The sequence below is a fragment of the Catharus ustulatus genome, chromosome 1, assembly GCF_009819885.2.
Source record: "Catharus ustulatus isolate bCatUst1 chromosome 1, bCatUst1.pri.v2, whole genome shotgun sequence".
Lineage (NCBI taxonomy): Eukaryota > Metazoa > Chordata > Aves > Passeriformes > Turdidae > Catharus > Catharus ustulatus.
This window is the reverse complement of record NC_046221.1, coordinates 140519347-140539287: the sequence shown is the minus strand read 5'-3', so window position 1 is coordinate 140539287 and position 19941 is coordinate 140519347. Positions and strand designations below refer to the sequence as shown.

At 43.7% G+C, this 19941-nt stretch overlaps 1 protein-coding gene and 1 long non-coding RNA gene across 10 annotated transcripts in view; one reads left to right on the top strand and one right to left on the bottom strand.

The window, feature by feature from the left end:
- Positions 1–1705: 1705 nt before the first annotated feature.
- On the bottom strand, positions 1706–13063 carry LOC117000741. 2 transcript variants are annotated; one of them, XR_004418854.1, is made up of 3 exons: positions 12581–13063; positions 11228–11995; positions 1706–8654 (listed from the first exon to the last, which is right to left on the bottom strand). It is a non-coding gene; the product is annotated as an uncharacterized LOC117000741 (long non-coding RNA). The 2 variants fall into 2 exon arrangements; XR_004418853.1 differs by having other exon boundaries at positions 11228–13063.
- Positions 13064–13618: 555 nt separating this feature from the next.
- The window catches only part of UBR5 (ubiquitin protein ligase E3 component n-recognin 5), an 88171-nt gene continuing 81848 nt past the window's right edge, over positions 13619–19941 (top strand). For all 8 annotated transcript variants that reach the window (XM_033079631.2, XM_033079613.2, XM_033079586.2 and 5 more), the window contains exon 1: positions 13619–13720. In XM_033079631.2, the coding sequence (XP_032935522.1) occupies positions 13659–13720 (62 nt within the window). In that variant the 5' untranslated portion in view covers positions 13619–13658. The remainder of the gene's footprint in view (positions 13721–19941) is intronic.

The following is a 19941-nucleotide window of genomic DNA, read 5'->3' as shown; positions in this document are numbered from 1 at the left end:
ATTCTGAATCATTCCATATGCCACAGTGTAAAATTTCAATTCTTTCCCTCCTACTTTGGCAACACTGTTAGGATGTGAGACAAGGTCAGACAGTAACTACTTGTATGACTGAGGAGTTTAAAGTTAAGCCTGTGCTTTGATGACCTATAACAATCCCACCATATTTCAGAAGCACTGATCTCTGAGATGGCACAGATACTTTGCACCTCCCAGGCTCAGGTCTGTGCGGGCTCCTGCATTGGAAGAGGACCTGTGCAAGAGGATGTTGTGGTGATGAGCAAGGCTTAGGTTTGCTCCAGAATCCTGCCTCTAACAGTCCTGCCTGTGCTGCATACTTTGGGGAAGACCCCTTCTCATTTCCAGCTGGGGACACAGTGCTGCCATAGTATATCCTGATGGGAGGGGTCCATTGGACACCAGGAGACTGCACGGGGCTGTGCCTGCTGGCTTGGTGTTACTACCTCACCTTTTTCTTTTGTGTCACACTTGCCTTTGAACTTGCCTTTCCTGTTTCTCCTCACTACTCAGCTGTCCTGCACCTGAGCAAGACCTGCCCAGGTTCTGTCTGCTCTGCACCTATCTTAGGCCCACGGCTGGGGTGAGCACAAAGACCAAGAGATGCAGTGACACATTGACTTGTTTGGCTGAGATGATTAATGGGAGGAGCACATCCTTGCTTCGGGGCAACTGTGCCTACCAAAGGGGCAGGATGGAGAGCTGCAAAGGGTGCCTGCTTCAGCCAGCCAGCACCAAGTGGAACCTACATCTCCCAGCACCCCAGCTAGGGTGGGTGGCTCTGCCTTCAGAGCAGGGAAAGCAGATGGCTCTCCAGCTGCAGTCAGCAGGCACCTTGATGGGTTTCACCCTCTTCAAAACACTAGCAAGCACATCTACTTCCTCTAAATTTTCTCTCCAGCTAAAAAAGGAGAGAGGTGATGCTAGGACATGGCTATTCCTATTAGCAGCTATCCAGCTGAGTCCTTGTTGGGTCCTTGTTTCTCCTCACTTGCCATAAGCAAGGTGCAGGGAACTCACTCAGGTGTGGACATCACTGCTGCAAAAGCATGTGATGTGGGTGCTACTTTCTGAGTCACCAAGTGTGGAATCTGAGTGTCTTTGGATGTGACCTTACTCCAGTCACACCACTGGAATGGCTTTCTGTGTATACACATAATCCTTTCTGAAATGCAGAAAAACCTTCTTTGAAGAAAGCTCCAGATGTTACTACTGCTCTTGCATAGTTTTCTTGCTCCAAAAACTAAAAGCTTTTCTCTAAATTAACAGCTGACTTCCTGTCTTTACAGACTGTTTTGAGCCCTCCCTCCCACAGCATCTCACAAGGATGCAGCTCACAAAGGCTGCTAGACCTCAAGTGCAGAGCTAGTTTAAACCTGTCAGGAATATCCAGTGCTGATTCCATACATTAATTATATGCTGTGTAAAAAATTGTTTCCTAAGAGGTTTGGGGGTTTTTTTAAGTTAAACTGAAGATCAGAATGGAAAATCCTGTAAGAGACACACTTCATGTAACAGTATTGCATATCAGCATCACATCTTCTCAGGAGTGCCTTCTTTGTTGTGGGATGAACCCTGTTGTTATAAAAGAAATCTTTCTTTAAAGGAGTATCCTCAGGTTTAACATGTATTTCTTATTTCGAGTATCCTCAGGTTTAACATGTATTTCTTATTTCTCTTAATTTATTGCTTATCTTTGAAGGAGCAGGAAATCCCCTTGTCCACCTTTTGAGAGCTAATGCCTTGTAATGATGGATCGTTTCACCAGGTGGGCAGGGAGGAGTGCAGAATGAATGATATAACAAGGACAGGTGGTGGCAGGCAGGAGTTTGCTGGTGACACACCTTCAGGGGGTTCCCACACAAAGGGAATTTCACAGCCTGGAAATTTCACAGCCCTGTTCGTTGTGCTCACAGCAGCCATTCCTCCATCACTGTACCACATATCGTCCACTTTTGCGAAATGCTACCAAGGAAGCATGCAGAGAAGCAATCCTTAGCAACCCCTGATAGACATTGCCTGTCTTAATCCCAGTCATAAGCTGCACTGATGGATGACTTTGTGATGAAGGAAAAATGTGGTCCCTGTTGATTCCTGAGTCTTTTACCTACCCATTTCCTCATAGAAATGGTTAAATTATTAAATGGTTAAACTATGAAGTTACACGAAAGTCACACGAAAGTAAAAAAAAAAGAAATCAAGAGCTAAAAGAATTAAGATACCATCATTAAGATATCATCATAATTACAACTACTTGGTACAGAACTTGGGGTTTTAACATGTGTACGCTGTGGACCTGCAGTTGTAACATTTTTGGTTGATGCACCTCAGCTTTCTGAGGTATCTCCATACAGAGAACCCACCTGAGGTAGCAGCATGCCTGCAGGAAATCTCTGCTGGCAAAGCCACCCTGCAGGTCAGTGCAAAAGAGAGGAGACTCTGTGGCCATGCCTGCAGAGGGCCAGTCTAGCTTACAGTTCCCCTTATTGAAATCTCAGCATGGGCAAGAGCTCACAGAAGCAAAGATCTTTGCTAAGAACCTAAATAAGATGACTGCAGTTTGGGCAGACCTTGCCTGGACACAGAAGTTTGGGCTTCAGCATTACTGTGGACAAGACCTGTGTTGAGTCTTCAGAGATGGTTCTGTAACAGCTTAGAGTCCCCTGAAGCTGCACCGACTTCAAATGAGCTGTAAGGCATTTCCTGGGGCTGCCTTTATAGAAATCAAGGTGTACTACAATTTTACATCCCCGCTTTTAGGAAATGCCCAGGCTGGCAGGTGGTGATTACTCTTACAGGTGCCTGTGCTGCAAAACTTTTCCACAGCACCGTAGAGGTTTCCTAGCAACTTCCTTCCATGATCTTTGTGCTCGATTTTGTTTGTTTGCCATCATAAAACAGTGTTTCTGCCTATTTAAACTAGTTTAGTTCTTTTAAGCTGGCCAGGCATTGGCGGTGTAGCAGCAGTGTCTGATTTATATCCTTTTCAGCTTTTTATCCTTATATTCTTTTCCTCCAAAACTAACAAAACCTGAACCAATATAAGTGGGTTTCATGCTTTTTTTTTTTTTACTAACCACACCATCAGCCTATTGCTTAAATTGCTAAGTAATAGAAAAACTCCAAATTTGAAACAGAAAATCCAAATTTAAAAACAAATATACAGAGCAGCAATGTATTCTCTGATCTCTGAATCTCTTATGTAGCTCCCCTGGCATATCAAAACCAACAGATGTTGATCATGTGCTCTGGACAACTCCTTCCAAATATGTGAAAGACATCACATTTTGAAGCCAAAAATGCTCTTAAGAACAAGCAAAACCAAAGTAGCTAAACTGAGCTAACCTTTGTGTGCACACATGTGTATCCAGTTTAAAAATGGCCATAGGTTTTAAGCCAGTAAATTCACAGATAACATCCAGGTTTGAACATATTGAAGTGTTTATTCAGTATTGTGTACTGGCTGAGACAGGCAGCTTCTGACAGGCAGCTTGAAATGACGCCTTTAACTAGAAAGAAAGTGCGGGATCAATTTGGTGAGTGGAGAAAACTTTAAAGGGTTTGTGTGTAAGGGGATGCAAGAGAGAAACCCAGATTACCTCTGTGTCCTGGAGCAGCACTGAGACATTGTTTGTTCCTGAAGTAATTCAGCACAGAAATACGTATTCTTGGTGTTTTCCTTGGAACCTGCACTGCTCTGTAAGCTCTCTCACAGACAGCCATGAACAACTACGATTGTGTGATTCTATTGTACGATTCTATGAACTGGAGTGCAGGAGGAAATGTGGATTCAAGTCTCCTCATACTGCAGCCAGACTCCTTCCTGCCCACACCAGGATCCATCCCTGCCTGATGATGAATAAATCCAATATTCACAGGGCTTGGCATCCCACATGGGCATGACTCAGGCACAAACCCAGGCCTTCCAGAACTGCCCGATGTGAACTCTCTCTCTCTTTCCCCCGGCTTGGTTGCCACTATTTTAACCCATCATCAGGCACCTCCACTAGAGATTAGCTGCACTCACATCCTCATGCATGTTGGGGATTTGCCTGCTCTTGCTATTTGCCAAACTTTACTGCTATAAAACATTGGATTTCTTGCTCAGTACTAGTGCTTGCACCAGTGTGGTTATGTCAGCTGTTGGCATGAGTTGCAGAGATCAGGGCAAATTTCCAGAGCAGATCAGACTTTGGATTTCTATCAAAACCCATCTACTCCTGACTGAGAGTTATTCCCACCACCTTTATAGCTGGGTGGAATAATAAGCTATTGAATCCACAAATTAGCACAACATGGAGTTGTTTTAATAGCTTTCCTCTACAGAAAGTCAAGGCTGCTAGTGCATCTTGTGTGTACCAGCCAGGCCAGCAAGCTAGAGGACTTACAGCTGATAGTGTCAATTGTTTTTAAAGTGTTACTGCAGTGCTGACATTTGAAAAGCAATTTAATATTTCTCCCATGACAGTTACTTCAAATATTCTGGAAACAACCCATATGAAACAACACTTGTCTCTTCTGAGACATCCAGACCAGATTTGGGTAGAGCTTGTGGTGGGCAGGACTGTGAGGTGAAGAATGCAGCAAACACAACTCCTCCATCCACCTAAATCCACTGGGCACTGGGGGTGTGCAGAAGGTGAGCCTCACTCCCCAGGCCCCGACACAGGAGTGTGGTAATTAAAGAGCTCAGGGGCTGGAATGAATTCATGCAGAGCTGCTGCAGCAGTGCTCTCTCTGCAGCAAGCTGCAGCACCAAGGGTTAACACTGCTGCCTGCCTCACAAATCTGCATAATGCTTTGCTTTGGCAGCTCATTTGCATAATTTAAAATTACTCTTTTGTCTGGAAAATAAAACCTAAAACATAGGTTCAGACATAAGTAGTATATACTAAAATGTTTCATATCCTAAGAAGGTTTGGTTAAGTCTATTTGTCTGAACTTGACAATAGAGGTTGTAAAATAATTTTTACAGAGGGATGTTGTTTCTTTATTGCACAGCCTTGAGTGCCATTTTGACTACCTAAATAACATCTGATGTGCTCACCCACCCCTCACAGAGGGGATGAAGCTACTTGCCTACACACGCTCAGCCTCTCTGGCTCTCCAGAGGGCTCTGCAGCTCCAGCCTTTGCCGGGGGGGTCCAGCCCGCCCCTCTCATTAAACTGCAGAAACAATGCAGCAACTGGAGACCGAATCCCTGCAATCAGCGCATCCTTACCAGGGGTGGGCTTCCAGGCTGCAGCTGTGTGCTCAGTGTACACAAGATGAGCTGTGTCCCACCTCCCACTGTTCGGAGGGATTCAGCTTAACAGAGGACGGGTACCTACATTTCCTCACATGAATCACACTCCCAGCTCCATTGACTGCCATAACGAAGTCTCCACTGCCCAGTGTGGGAGATTAGAGACATAAATTCAGGTATCTGTTTTCTGGATCTGATTCCCACTCCAAATTCAGCTGACAGCCTGTGAGGAGGTCTTTGTGGGCAGAGCCCCATACCTCTCAGCTATTCTCTCTCTCACCCTGGGAGACAGATACAAAGCACAGTGTCTGCTACTCTCAGTGGTGTGTTTTAGTGTAGGAGTAGGGGCTATTAGCCTGTACTGGCACTTCAGTGTGTTTTAAACCACAGCTTATCAGAACAGCAGAATAAATCCTAGGAAATAGAAGGCTAAATGGGTAGAGTCACCTGTCATTATGACTGAAGCCTATTTGAACTCCTGTCCTAGTGCCTCATATGCTATAAACTGTACATTCCTCAGGCAAAAGCCTGTAACTTGTGCATTAAAAATGAACAGCATTTCTAAATGGAACATCCTGAACCAATGTATTTCTGCTCTTGCCTCTGTAGTCCCAAAAGCTAGGTGACACAAGAAGACATTTCCCAGTGGACACCAGCTCCATCCCAGCAGTGTGTCCAGCAGGCATTCTGCCCAGAGGAGCAGCCAAGGGGTGCCCCTGCCAGCTGGAAGGCACAGTGACAGGAAAAACTTCAGGCAAATTTAGCTGGGTCTAGGTAAGTTGTACAAAGTGTACAGGGGGAAAAGGCCAAGTAGAAGTACGTAATCATGAGTGAACAGATCTGCCAAATGCTCACAAGTTTCTACCTGGCTTATTTAGTTCAATTTTTATTTTGCCCAGTGCTCATAACCCAAATTCAAACTTTGAAGTTTCCTGCAAGTAATAGTATACTGAGTGCCCTCCTTCAGATTCTAGTGGCATTACAGTTTTCATGAAAATGTTTCAAAGATGACTTAGGGCCATATTTCTTCTCCTTTACCATTCTGCAATATTTAAACCCTTTGCTTAACACTTTTGTTAAAAAACAGACAAAGTAGATACACAGTATTAAACATTTAAGCCCCAATAATTAGTCTCAGTTCACAGCAAAAGGCACGTGAAACTACCTGTTAGTAGTTCAGTTAGTAGCAAGTAATTCTGAATTTGCAAATCTGCCTGCAGTTTTTTGTCAGCTCCCTGCCTGTCCATAGAAATATGCTCACCAACACATATGCAGGCATAGTGTTGCCATTCCTGTTATTCACAATAAAATATTCAGTCATCAGTTAACTGTGTCCCTTTCCTCTTAACTGCAATGGAAGAAAAACCTTCCAGACTATTTACTCATATTTTCTTTCCTCCATTAGTTTCAGTGAAGCTAAATGTTAACTGTCAAAGCAGTTCCCAGCAGTTCTTCATGTGCTGCATCTCCTACTGACCACTGTCACCACTGCAATTTTTTTTTCTGCCTTTCAGTATTGAAGTACCATCACCATAAAAATCCTATTTCGTGGGACTCCCAAATGTTAGAGCTGCCTCTCTTCACATGAATTTAACATCTACTTTTTTTGAGATTTAATCACTTCTGTGACTGGTTGCAAGACCCACTGCAACTGTGTTCTCATCTAGGGAAGATGCTGTAGGGACATGGAAGAACAACAAAAAACAACATTCTATGTGAATATCCTTAGTGATTGAAAAGGGAAAAACAAAGAAGAAAAAAGCCAGTAAGATTTTTAACAGAAGGTGTAATCTTCCCTGAAAGCAAAACCCATCATTTAAAGGGAATGGGCTTTGACACTTTGCCTGCACCTCCTGATGGGGTGGTGGATTTGTAGCCTCTGTGTACACTTATTTTGCAGAGGCCAAATTTCTCCTGAACAGCCACTGTTTTTAAGCCACTTCTCAAATGACACAGCCTCTGGTTTGCTTAAAGTGCCAGATGTAAATGGAGGCTGCTTTGGAGCTATTTCACAGGCAGATCAGTTTTCTCTCTGTGTGCCTGTGCTATTGTTCAAATCAGCAGTTTGGGCTTGAAACTCATCTTCCTCCCACTGTCTTATTTGACGTTGTGGGGCAGCCTGAGAGCACACAACCTGGCCTCCTTTGGGGTAAAACCAAATGGGAAACTCCATTCCCAAAGTGCCTCATTATTTCTGGGAAAGCTGTGGATGTTCAGCCTGTGAGGAACAACTAGAGCTGGCTAACAAAACCACCCTCAAAAGGGGGATGGCTGGGGACTTGGCACCTGCTTTATGCTACACTGAACTTCTCTGGAAATGTTTAAATTTTAATATTTTTTTTCAGGGGGAATTAAAACCCAAGAACTAACTACTTCCTATATTATAAATAGCCATCCATGACAAATGGCTATTTAATGACAGAGGAGCAGCAGCTAAAAAGTAGGCTGAAAGTATGTATGCTGAAAGGTAAATTCTGGCCCCACTGGAGTCCATAGAATAATTCACTTGCTTTTGACTTGGAAGGTCTCCACTCCTTTCCCTGCCAGAAACAAATTTACTCTGCAATAATTTCAGAATTATTGCTGTGAATGCATTTCACCCACACATTTTATAAAGGTGACTTGTTTTTTCCAAAACTGCCATTTTTGAAGGTAAATATGGTTAGGACAAGAGTAGCTAAACCAATCAAATAAAAAAAACCTTTTCTTATCCTGCTTAATTACCTGGACTCCCTTTACAGCCTGCAGACAGATAAGAAGAAGGCAATTCCATAGAAAACCCAGACAACCCCCTAGGAACATATGCCCACCTTAAAGTTGACAAAATTCAAACAAATTCTGTCTTTCCTTGGCAGGAACTTAAAGGAAGCTGCTCTGACACAAATGAACACAACTCTGTTTTACAGCTGCCCACACAGGAATACCTGGCCAGGTGACACAAACTCTCAGAGATACACCCACCATGTGCACTGTGCACACCAGCTCTGCCCACGTCACCTCACAGGGACAGTCAGAAAGCAGCTGCCCACAGCCTCTCTTCCCTCAGCTCCTGCACAGTGCCCAGGATGTCTGGTAAGCTCCTCTTGTCATGCTCAGCTGCATTTTTCAGCAGACAGGACTGTTCTACACATATAAAAGTGATCATGTAAACTTTGAGGTGGGGCCTGGACAAGAAGAGATGCCCTGGATGCACAGTCAGAAGGAATGAATGTTCAGAAGTGTCTCCGTGGGAGCTGGAAGAGAAAGTTGCAAGTGAGGGACTACAACCATGGTGAGAAGCAATGTCAAGTGAGTGTCAAAATCTCAGCCTACCAGGTACTGGTGGATCTACAAACTCCAGTGAACACTTGGCAGAGACCTCACTTTGATCCCAGACATGTTAGGCAAACACCCCTAAACAGGGAAAGTAAAGCATACTGTATAGTAAAGTAAGGAGTAACAGATCATAGGTTTCTTTAATTACCTGTGTTGGAAGGGACATTAAAGATCATCTAGTTTCAACTTCCCTGCCATAGGCAGAGGTGCCTCCCACTAGACCAGGTTGCTCAGAGTCCCACCCAGCCTGGCATTGAACACTTCCAGGAATGAGGCATTCACAGCTTCTCTAGGCAGCCTGCTCCAGTGCATCACTATCTTCACACTGAATAATTTCTACCTCATCACTCATCCAAATCTGCCCTCTTCTAGTGTAAAGCCCTGAAGTCCTTCACTGCAGAGGTGAAGAAAGGAAACGCAGAGTAGATCAGACAAGGGAGAAGGGAGATCAGGCACCTCCAGAATTGCCTGATTTTAAACAGATGTATTTCAATCCAGATTGTGTGTCAAAGCTCACCATATCGACTTCTGAATATCTGAGTCTCAGACACATTTTGACACAAATTTCTGGTCTCAGAAGTCTCTGTTAGATTAATTGACCCAAGCATTGGAGAGGCAGCAGGAGAGCCACCTAATACTCCAGCTAGGAGAAAGATAAAGATCAAAGCAGAGTTAAACTTTTTTTTAGTCACTGAAGAATCCCAGGGCAGAGAGAAATGGTGTGTGCACCATTAGACATTGAAAAACCCACTGTAAGAAAACTTCCATGGAAAATGAGTTTTCATCAGCTCTGAACCTTAGTAAGCTACCTTGCTTCAGTCTGTGACACAAGGTGAAGGAAACCTTGCCATGTACTTTGCTACTCATTATAGGAACTTCCTTTCAGCCTTGGGAACAATCTAGAAACTGCAGTTTTCTGCACAGCATTCTTGCCTGACATTTCCAGGAATGCTGGCCTCATTTCTTCCAGAGCAAAATACAACCTTATGGTGCCAGCCTGATGTCATCTCTGTTGACATCTGGAGTTAACAGTCTGGAAAGCGCATTCTTGAGCTCCCCTTCACTGCCTGAAGCCTTCACTTCTACTCGGGGCCTCTTCCCTGATTCTGCACTTCCCATCAGCCGCAGCCATCAGCCTGTGGCACACCTGCTGGCATCTGCTCCCACTGTTTACAGAGCAAAGTCCCTTGCAGTGCTCTTACCCCAATCCTCCCGTCTTTAGCAGGTCCCCTCCAGTCAGAACTAAGAGACTTCTGTGTACTCCACCAGGCCTGCAGCTGCCGAGTAGCAAAGCAGGTGGGAATAAATCTGTCCCAGTGCATGTTATTCAGAAGCTTTTTCTGATGTGAAAGTTCCTGATCCACTGGAACTGAACATTTGTGGAGCAGGAGGTTGGGATAAGATGACCTCCAGAGATCCTTGCCAAACTATGTGCTTCTACCAGTCTGAAAACTTCAGGAAATGCTGACTCTCATCAAAACTGAACTGGCAGACATGACAGCAGTGATCCCACAGGAGTTATTTTGTACGGTATTTCCAAGCTGACAAAACTCTTGCACAGGAAATACACCAGCAAGAAACTTGTTTTGCTGGTTGTGTGTTGGTGTATTTATAGCTGTACCTTCAGAAGGAAGCTGCTGCTTTACCTGTATCCCTGAAAATAGCTAACTACACGTGGAAGAGCTGTGCAATGTGAACAGCCAAATTTCTCAGGCCAAGACATACAATGTTGCCTTAAAGACATATTTTGTAAAGAAAAAAAAAAATCTGGTTTGGTTCTTAAGGGCTTTTTCATGACTTGCCAAATATGAATTCTTAAATACCATTTCAGTATTGGATGCTCACATCGAACAGACTGAGGAAAATGAGAGAATTTCAGAAAAATCTTCTATTTTGAAGTTCTTAAAAAACACAAGTTGTAAGAATGAGTAGTTCTGCAATTAGAAAGCAATTCTATTTGAAGTCAAATTCAGATAATCAAAGGGCCATCAAGTTGTAACCCCCATAATTATCTTCCAAGAACAAGTGGCCAAGGCAGGCATTCAATGCTGCCACTTCCTGGTAATGCAAAACTCAAGCAGTAAGATGCAGCCTCACATCCTTGAGCTGGAATTTCCTCCATATTCCAAACTCATGTCAGAATAACATCATCAGTTGAGCACTTGGCTTTGTATCCTCTCACCTATGCTTAGCTGCCATTGTAGACAGCAGTGTAAACTCTTGGTGTGAACAAGAGCTGACATTTGCACTACTCAAGTTTATTCTGGCTCTGAATACAAGTTTCAGTAGAATCAATTAATTTTTTAAAATTTTTGCTCATGCTGTTTGCATTAGCAAAGCCATGAGCAACGGCTGAAACTGGGGTTTAGACACAATGTAAATAAAGCTACAAAAAAGGAGTGCTTGGAAATGGCCAGCAGGCCTAACAGATGTGCACCCCCTTAGGGCATTCCCAGCTCCTTTCCTGTATCTACCAGGTTTCCATAACCCATTAAAGGCTGTGTTAATGATGGAAGGCAGAGAGTAATGGAAATCTCTTCCTTATGCCCACCCTGCTAGAGAATTCCAAAAAACAAGTAATAGCATTTGGAAATGTAAATGCTTTGGAGAACAGAAAAGCAAACAAGTATCTGCAACTTCCCAAAACCTACCAAAAATTCTTGACAGGATTCAGAAGGTCTCTGCAAGAATTCACATGACCTGTCTTCCTACTGTTCAATGGAAAAGAGGAATGACTGCCAAGGGAAAATATCCTTTTTTTGTTTTGTCTGGGGAAAAAAAATCAAACTGAGAAGCAAGGTTTTTCAGGTGGTTATCAAAACATACAAGTGATTCTGATAAAGTAACTGAGACCAGCGCAGCTCACGAGAATCTTTCACTGTGATAAACACCACAAATACTTTCAGGAAAAGCATAAAGACTGACGTTGGAAAAAAAAAGGCAGAAAAAACCTAACAAACTTAGGTACAATCAAACACAGAACTAAATAATAAATAAACTCTAAGCTCCGTCTTAACAGGAAAAAAAGGGAAAAAAGGTAAAAAGGTAAACATGGACATACTAGTTTTTAAGAGCACAGCTACTGCACTGTTGCACTACCAAACAGAATGAGTCCTATTCCATGCCTTGTAGATATCCAGAAACCTCTTGGTATCTTTCTCCCAGGATAAGCTGAATTACTTACTTGTATTCTTGAAGGCATTTGAGTATCACTGCCACTTGAGAACAGAACATACAGGGAAACTTCAGCTGAGAATAAGAAATCTGGAATTCATCAATTGAATATTTCTTCTATGACATTTCCTCACATTAGTGATAGTTGGAAAAAAAAAACCTTCACAAACTCCCCAAATCTCTGGGCAGCAGGCAGATGCATCAGCCCTTGGATTAGGTCCTTTCAGCTGTACTGGAGAAAGAGCCTGAGAAGGGAGCGGAAGATGGGAAATGACAAAGTTCCTTAAGGTCTGAAAGTGGGGAAAACAAACCTAGACTTTTAGGGTTTGTGATTATAGAGACTCAGAAATAAATTCTAACTCACTGAATTAGGTTCTAGAAGTTTTTTGGTAACCACACTATCATGTGATTACCATCATTCCTCACAAGCTAAAAATAATTTTGAGTCAGTTTTCCAAATTTCTGATTCCCTGAAAACAAGCAAGAGCAGACTGCAAAATCAGCAAATTCCAGTTATAAAAAAAATAAAAAAATCACGAAAAGCAAAGCTTGGTGCAACCCCTGCTAAGGTGTTTAGTTTCTATAGAAACAAATGGCTGTTTTACTGACTTTGATACTCAACCTTCGTTACATTGAGATGTTAATTTGTTAAAACCAGTCCCATTGGCAAGGTGTAATCTCTTGGAAGTTCAGTTAAACCCTGTGCAGAGGGAAGGCATGCAAGGCCAGCGGCACCGCACAGCGTGGTGGCTTTTTATTCTGACGTACCACCAACCTAGTGGTTAATCTAGAGAGGACTGAAAAGGGACCGCATCAAGAGATATAAATACCTTAAAGGAATGTGCCAAGAGGATGGTGCCCAGCGATAGGACGAGGACTAAAGGCCATCAACTAAACCACAAGTTCCACCTGGATGTAAGGCAGAACTGCTTTATTCGGAGTGGGGAAGCACTGGACAGGCTGCCCAGGGATGTCGCTCCCTCTCCGGACACGTTCCTGTGTCACCTGCTCCAGACGACCCTGCTTTGGCAGAGGGGTTGGGCTGGATATCTCCAGGGTCCCTTCCAACCCTAATAATTCTAGGGACCTCCCTAAAAAATGGTGAAAAATCGCGGCTGCTGCAGGGAGGACTAACTAGAAAAGCAACAAGAAACGCAACTGGAAAGGACAGAGCCAGCACCGGCCGCGGGGAGCGGGTGCCGAAGGGCGCTGAGCTTGAAGCACCTGCGGGCATCGAGGGAAATCCCTGTCCCCCCCCAAAGGGCTCCCCTGGGGACCAGCACTCTGAGGCCTCACACGCCCCCGCTCCCTCCCCGCAGCCGCTCCGGCCAAGAGGAAGCGGCTCCGCTCCCGCCCCGCGCCTCAGGGGAAGCCGCGCGCGCCGCCCGCCGAGGAGCCGCGCTGGGGCCGGGGGGGCAGAGAGGCGGGGGAGGCACGTGGTGCTTTACGTCCCTCTCGCGCAATGACGTCATCGCGCCCCGCCGCGAGGGCGACGCGCCGGGCCAATCGGTGGCGCGCTTAGTGGCAGGGGAGGGAGCCGCGCGCGCCAGTCAGCACGAGGCTTGCACGCGCGCCGCCGCGCGCGCCGGTCAAGCCCCGCCCCTTCCCTGTCGCGGCGCACGGAGGGCGGGGGAGGGGGGAGGGAGAAGGGCCCGCTGGAAGCCAAGATGGCGGCGCGTGCGTGAGCGCGGCGCGGGCCCAGCTCCGAGCGGCGCCGTTGCGGTCGTTCCGCCCCGCCCCGCGCCCGCAGCGCCGCGGCCGCCGAGAGCCCGAGACTCCGCCGGGCGGCCCCGAACCACCCCGGGGGAGGGACGGAGGCCGAGAGCCCCCTCCCCCGCCGCCCCCATTGTGTGCCCGGCCCCCGCCCGCCCGCCTCCCGCCGCCGCCGGGGGAGCACCGGCGCGGAACATGACCTCGATCCACTTCGTGGTGCACCCGCTGCCGGGCACCGAGGACCAGCTCAACGACCGGTGAGGGGGGGCGGAGGGGAGGGGCCCCCCGGGGGCGAGGGGAGGGGCCCCGGGGCAGCGGGGCCGGCCCGACCCCCCCCGGGCCGCGGTTCCGCCGGGTCCCGGCGCGTCCCGCTCCGCGCGGCCTCTCCCGGCAGCCGCTGCCGCCAACCTGGCCCGCGCGGCGCTGGGGGCCGCGACCTTCGCCGCGGGCCCGGCGCGGGCTCCGGCCGGCCAGGGAAATCCCGGCGTCCGGCCGAGGAAGTGGGGGTTCCCGGGGATCCCTGGCCGAGGAAGTGGGTTCCCGGGGATCCCTGGCGGAGCAGCGAGAACGTGTCCGTATCAATCAGGGATGGAGCGAGGCAGACAATGCGGGTGGGGGATCGCGGTGTGTGAGAGAGAGAATGACGGGAGCGGGGATAAAGGCGGCAGCGCTGTCACACGCTGCGCCGGTGTGCGCTGCCTTCCCCTGCTCACGCACCGGGTGTTAGATACAAAAGGAGGCCCGATCTCCAAATCACTGATGGTGTGCGGCTTGGCTGAGATGGGGATGACAGCTGCCAGCCTGGAAACCACGCAGCTAACTTTATGTAGGATTGGGGGAGAGAAATTGCAGGCTGGGGAGAAACTGGAGTGCTTGGAGAGAAAATGAATCTGTGAACCAAATTTTCTTCACTGCTTGACGTGTATTTGACAGCGCTGTGTGGCTGTCAAATATTTTTTCTGTAGCAATTGCTAATGGTGTGTGTAATAGCTTGCAAATTTTACTTCTATTCTTTTATGTAGGAATTCCTAAAACCAAGTAACTTTGTCTTTAATTTCTCACAAATTTATGTGTGAATAAATAGTGATCTTTAATCATCACTGGATAGAAACCTAAAGTGTTTTTACACTAAAGATAAATGTTATTTAATGATTCTAAACAATATTTAGATATTTTTAAGTCTTAAAAAACATAAACTCTTGTTTATACTCTCCTGGTTTTGATACTACCAGTAGGTCAGGGTCTAACTCACTTCAGCGTTGTTTGTAGTTAGGTCACTTTTCCTAGACCAGTCTTTGCTGAGATGCCTCTTGAAACAGGTGAGGTTTAAGAGTGTACAATGAAGAAAATAAGTAGTTTTGAAGACAGAATTTCTGCATAACTATGTAATCTATATGCTTACACAGGGAAAAGAAAAGACAGATCGAAAACCTGAAGTATTTTAGTGTAGAGTGTACTTTTTTCCCTTGGCGTGATAATATGTTTTACAGAATCCTGCTTCCTAGGAGGCCTAGCCATTCCTATGGGATTAATTTGCTTTCTCCATAGGTACTACATTCAAATTTGGCATAGACCAGCCTCCTTTAGAGTGACAAACTGAGAGATGATGCTGTTCTAGGAGTTCTTCCACTTATTGCTTGCACTGTTTGGTCTGGAGTAAGATCTAGGGCTTTGAACTTGAAAGGACCCCAGTTGGTTTTCTTTTTTTTTTTTTTTTTTTTTTTATGTTGATAGGCCCTTAGAAAACATTTAGCATGTAATTATCACACTTTGCTCCAAATGAGAGAGCTTGTCTGTTTCTTCTTTAATGTTACCTTTCTGTTGACATTGATACAAAATATGAGTCCTTTTCAGTCTTCATAATGCTTTCTCGTTTTTTAATTTTTTTTCTTACCACAGCAGCAGCTCTCACAACTACTATTTGATACAGGAGGCTTCAAAATGTGTGATAATTAATATATGGAGAAAGCTGCAGAAGTGCTGTTAAGTAGTGACTATTCTGAAAAATCTAGTGACTCCTTGATCTGAGCTGCAAGTTAGAAATTTTGACTTCATAAATGTAATTTTACTAAAAGTGCAGTAGCTGTGTATCCGAACTTGTAATGCAGTGAAATCAGAATGATTCATAGTTAGTGTTGAGGCACACACATTGTGCTGGAAATGCAAGTTAAATTTTATCAGTAGCATTGCTGCTTATTACTATTCTGTCAATGTAGATCAAGATCTAGATAGCTTAATAAATTCCCATACACATACTCGTAGAAGTTAGGATTGTGGAACATTTCGTGTCTCTACTCTTTCCTCTCTCACTTTATAGGCTTTTTTGAGTCTGTGCTGCAGCCAGTGGTCAGTCAGGGCTTTTTTCTGTCTGTATTCTGAATGATAGTTGTTTCTCAAATCAGATTTTGGGATCATAATTCTGCATTGTATGCTTTCAGTAATGGATTTCTGTTCTGCATCTAAGGAGTAAATCACTTAGAACATAAGGCATTTATTGGTGCAGTCCCTGTGTGTGCAGTATACAGTTGAATTTTTGTAATCAGGTATTTGATGCATTGTGCTTAATAACCAGTGTAGATGTGTGAAGGCAGTGAAATGTTTTTGGAAACCATCCTTTTCCTGGAGTATTGCTCTGTTCTTAAGTAGTCAACAAAGTGTGAGGAAGTATTTTTTTTCCATTTGGTTTGGTGCATTTTCTGTCATTCTGTTCTACAGTTCTTACTAGGTTTTCTGTGTAATTTGTTATCACACTTATTCATGCAGCAACTGTGAGAATGGTAAAACAACTTCAAAGAAAAGAGGAGAAAGTAACTCTAGAACCATAAATAATCAGAGGACTCCTGAGCACATCTTACTCATAATCTGAAAATACTTCTTAGCTAGTGTTTTTGAAAATGTAGGTTAATACTGTACCTTGATGGTAATTACTAGTCCTCTCTCAAATAAGCTGAAACAGTGTTGACTTCTTCACTCAGATGTCTGGGAACTGGTAACACTGAAGAGAGTTCACAGAGGACAAGGTCATACTTAATTTTGTAGTTGTGTTAGGATTCATCTTTTGAAATGGATACTCAGCTAAGCTTTTGTTTAGGATGAACTGAGGTAATTGAGGTTTTTCTGGTAAGTTTATTAAGGAAGATAGGTAACTTGGAATTTTTTTCCCCAAGCAATTTGTTTGCAAACTGAGTATGAGGAGTTTAATGGGAGAAAAATTCAGTATGGCTTGCAGTTTGAGAAATAACTCCATAGAGTATTTGGGATGTAAATAATTAATGGCTTTAATATTTAAAAAAGAGATGTCCAGCTTCTGTTGCAGTGGGTATATTTTAGGTTAGGTATATTTTGTCTGTTATCCGCCTCTTTAAGGGTTGGAGACTTTGTGCAGGAAGTTTGACACAGTTTCATAGATAAGTTAATCTTAGTAAATTTTTAAGTATGTTTCTTAATTTCATATTGGGTTAGGAAGTGGGTGTAACCATGACAAATAGCCTTTTCTTGGCTGTTATGAAACCTCACAGGAGCAGTTTAACTTGCTGCTCTGGGAAGAAGGGGAGTCTTTCACCTTACATAAATGGCTTTCCGTACATGAACTAACCTTCAGGGACAGGATTAATCTCAAAACTTTGACTTTTTACCTTGTACTAAGAAAATTCTTGTCAGCTAAACTGTGTAAGTCCTAGCATAGAGTAAGATGTAATTTTTGAAGTGGTCATTGACACAATGAATTTCTCTCCTTCTGAAGATGAGATATAATGAATTTGGTTAAATAGAGGGTATTCTGAATATGAGTGTTTAGAAGTGTCATGTAGTAAGTTTTCTGGCAGTAACATCTTTGAAACCAGTAGTACACCTGAGAAAAGTTAATTTGAAGCTTCGGTGAGTCTGTATGTAGAGTCAGCTTTGGGGGAAGAAAGGATGATCTCGTTCTTTACATGACTTTGTTTTCCCTTAATAATACATTCAGTGCCTGTCTCTGTTATTTGAATGTTACTTGTTGTGCCTGAACTGAAAATTTAATTTGTGCGCTTTGCATTGCTTGCATTGTTTGCACTGTCTGATAATCAATCTGTGTGGAAAAAAATACCTAGCAAGAACATACCTTTTTAATCTGCACATCAATTTAAGGTCCTGTGCTAGTAATCAGTGGATATGTGGCTGCTACTCTGGCAAACGCCACCCCCCCTTGCATTTACTGATGAGCAAATCTGTTAAAAATCTCAAGCAGATGTTGCTGGAAGGAGACGGCTTAGGGTGTGGTGTGGCTGTGCAGGGAGCCAGCAGGGATGTGGATCTGGTGTCTTGGCCCCACACATCTGCAGCAGCCACGCACAGGGAGGGAGAGAGAGCTCCTGATAGTGCAAGTGCTCATGTTAGAGTGATAGTGCAGGACCTGAACCCCCTCTGCTACGTCCACAGATGTGTTGGGAGAGTACCTGTCCTCTTGTGTAGGGGAAGGCAACCTGAGCACGAACTTCTCTGGTGTTACTTGTGTGTGATCTGCATTGCTTCTCCAAGCTGGGGAAAAGAAGGGATTAACTGATGTGTTTTTGAATAGAGAATCTGCAAGTTTTGTGCAGATAATGCAGGACTTTTAGCTTAAGTGATTTATTTTGATGTGCTTTGAACTCTTCCTAATCTACTTTAACGAAAGTGCAGGTAGCCTGCCTCAAATAGGAATAGGTGGTTTAATTATTGGGAAGCCATAACTGATAAAATATTTGAATTTCCTGCATTACGGCTGCTTGATAAACTTTAGTAATGGGCAAAATGTTGGACATGGTTTTAGGATTAATTTCTTGAAAGCATAGCCAAATTTAGATTGACCTCTTTCAGAAGATAAGGAGGGAATGGTATGACTGTCATGGCATTATTATTATTTTTGTTATCACCAGACTCCTAGTTGGAAACACTTTTTTAAAAATAAAAAGGTTTGGCTGCCTTGCACCACCACTGTGGTAATATAGACTTTTACAGGACTCAGGCATGCAGCAATGCATTAAGATTTGATCTTAGTATTGTTACTTAAGAACAATAATTTGGGAAGTTAAGCATCAGAACTTAGTGTTACTTCATGTCTGGTTGGATGTGGAAGGTTACTTTTACATAGGCTGGTGTTCTAGGCCTTTTTGGACTTTGCTCTACCAGGGTCCTCTTCTGATTACAGTTCCTTGCTACACCCCAGATGCTGCTTTTTAAAGAGTACATATGTAATTGTCTGTGAATGTTCTTGCTGAAACTTTCCTGAGATGTTGTAAGTCAAAGTAATTGCTCTCTTCTGAAGGCGGAGGTTTGTTTTCCCCGCCTCTTACATTACACTAACTCTAAGTTTCTGATCCCATAGGAAACTGACTTAACTTGCTGAAATGATAGAAAGATAGCCCTAGTAAAGTGAAGTAAATATAATCTAGTGCATTAGGAAATTAAACTGATTTATCTCCTTGTTGGGTGCACATCAGAGTACTTTAAAAAGTGCTGCAGGAGGGAGAGGTAGTGAAGAATGGGGAAGAGGAAACAGGGTTGAGTTCCTTCCATTTTGAAAGCAGCAAGTTTATTTTGGCTACTGTAATGTGAAACTGTACTGTGAATGTGATCTGGGCTGAGAGTAGTTGTGACCTGTCACGAGGAATTTAGTAAAATGGTAATTGGGGCACAAATGTTGCTTCCTTTTTCCTTCTCGAATCATGTATAAGGTTTGAGCATATTTGTTGAACCAATGATAGAGTAAGACTAATGGACTAAGATATTAGGAGCTGTATTTTAAAGTTGACACCGCAAATCAAGGCTGTCAGAGAACATTTTTATTCTGAGAACAGAAAGGTATCAGTCAAAAACATTTATGTGCTAAATATTTGTAAAAGTTAAAAACTGTAAACAATAACATACATTTGAGGTAATTAATGGTATAGTATTTATTTATGAAATTTTCTGATTGCCACGTAGGATGTTTGTCAAATTTGTGATTCAGTCAAAAAATAGATGTGAAAAGTGTGACAGTTTCTTTCTTATCTAAAGTAGATGATTATTCAGTACACAGTCATATTTACATGAAAAATTACTTGACACTTGAGGAAAAACAACCAAGGATGTACGTAAGCTTGGCAAACTGCACTATGTTGTGGCTGCCTTTTCACAGTTCAGGCACAGTTAATAATTTATGACTTAAATAGGTGGTATTATGTGTTTGACACTTACATGAAGAAGAGAAGGGGGTTCAAGGTATTTTATTTTAGTGATTACACTAGCAGCAATCTAATTTACAGTTAAATTTGCGAGACTGTAAAAGCTGCTGTTTCATCTTTCTCTGCATCAGCAGCCATTTATGCAGGAAAAAATAATACACCAAAAAAGTACTTGTGTTTTTCAGTTGTACAGATTTTTTTTTAACCTTGAATTAATTGAAGTCCACCAAGGATTTGGCTCTTAGAAACAACTCTGTTGGTATCTGTGTGTGCCCCAGAGAAAATGTGAAGACAAGGCC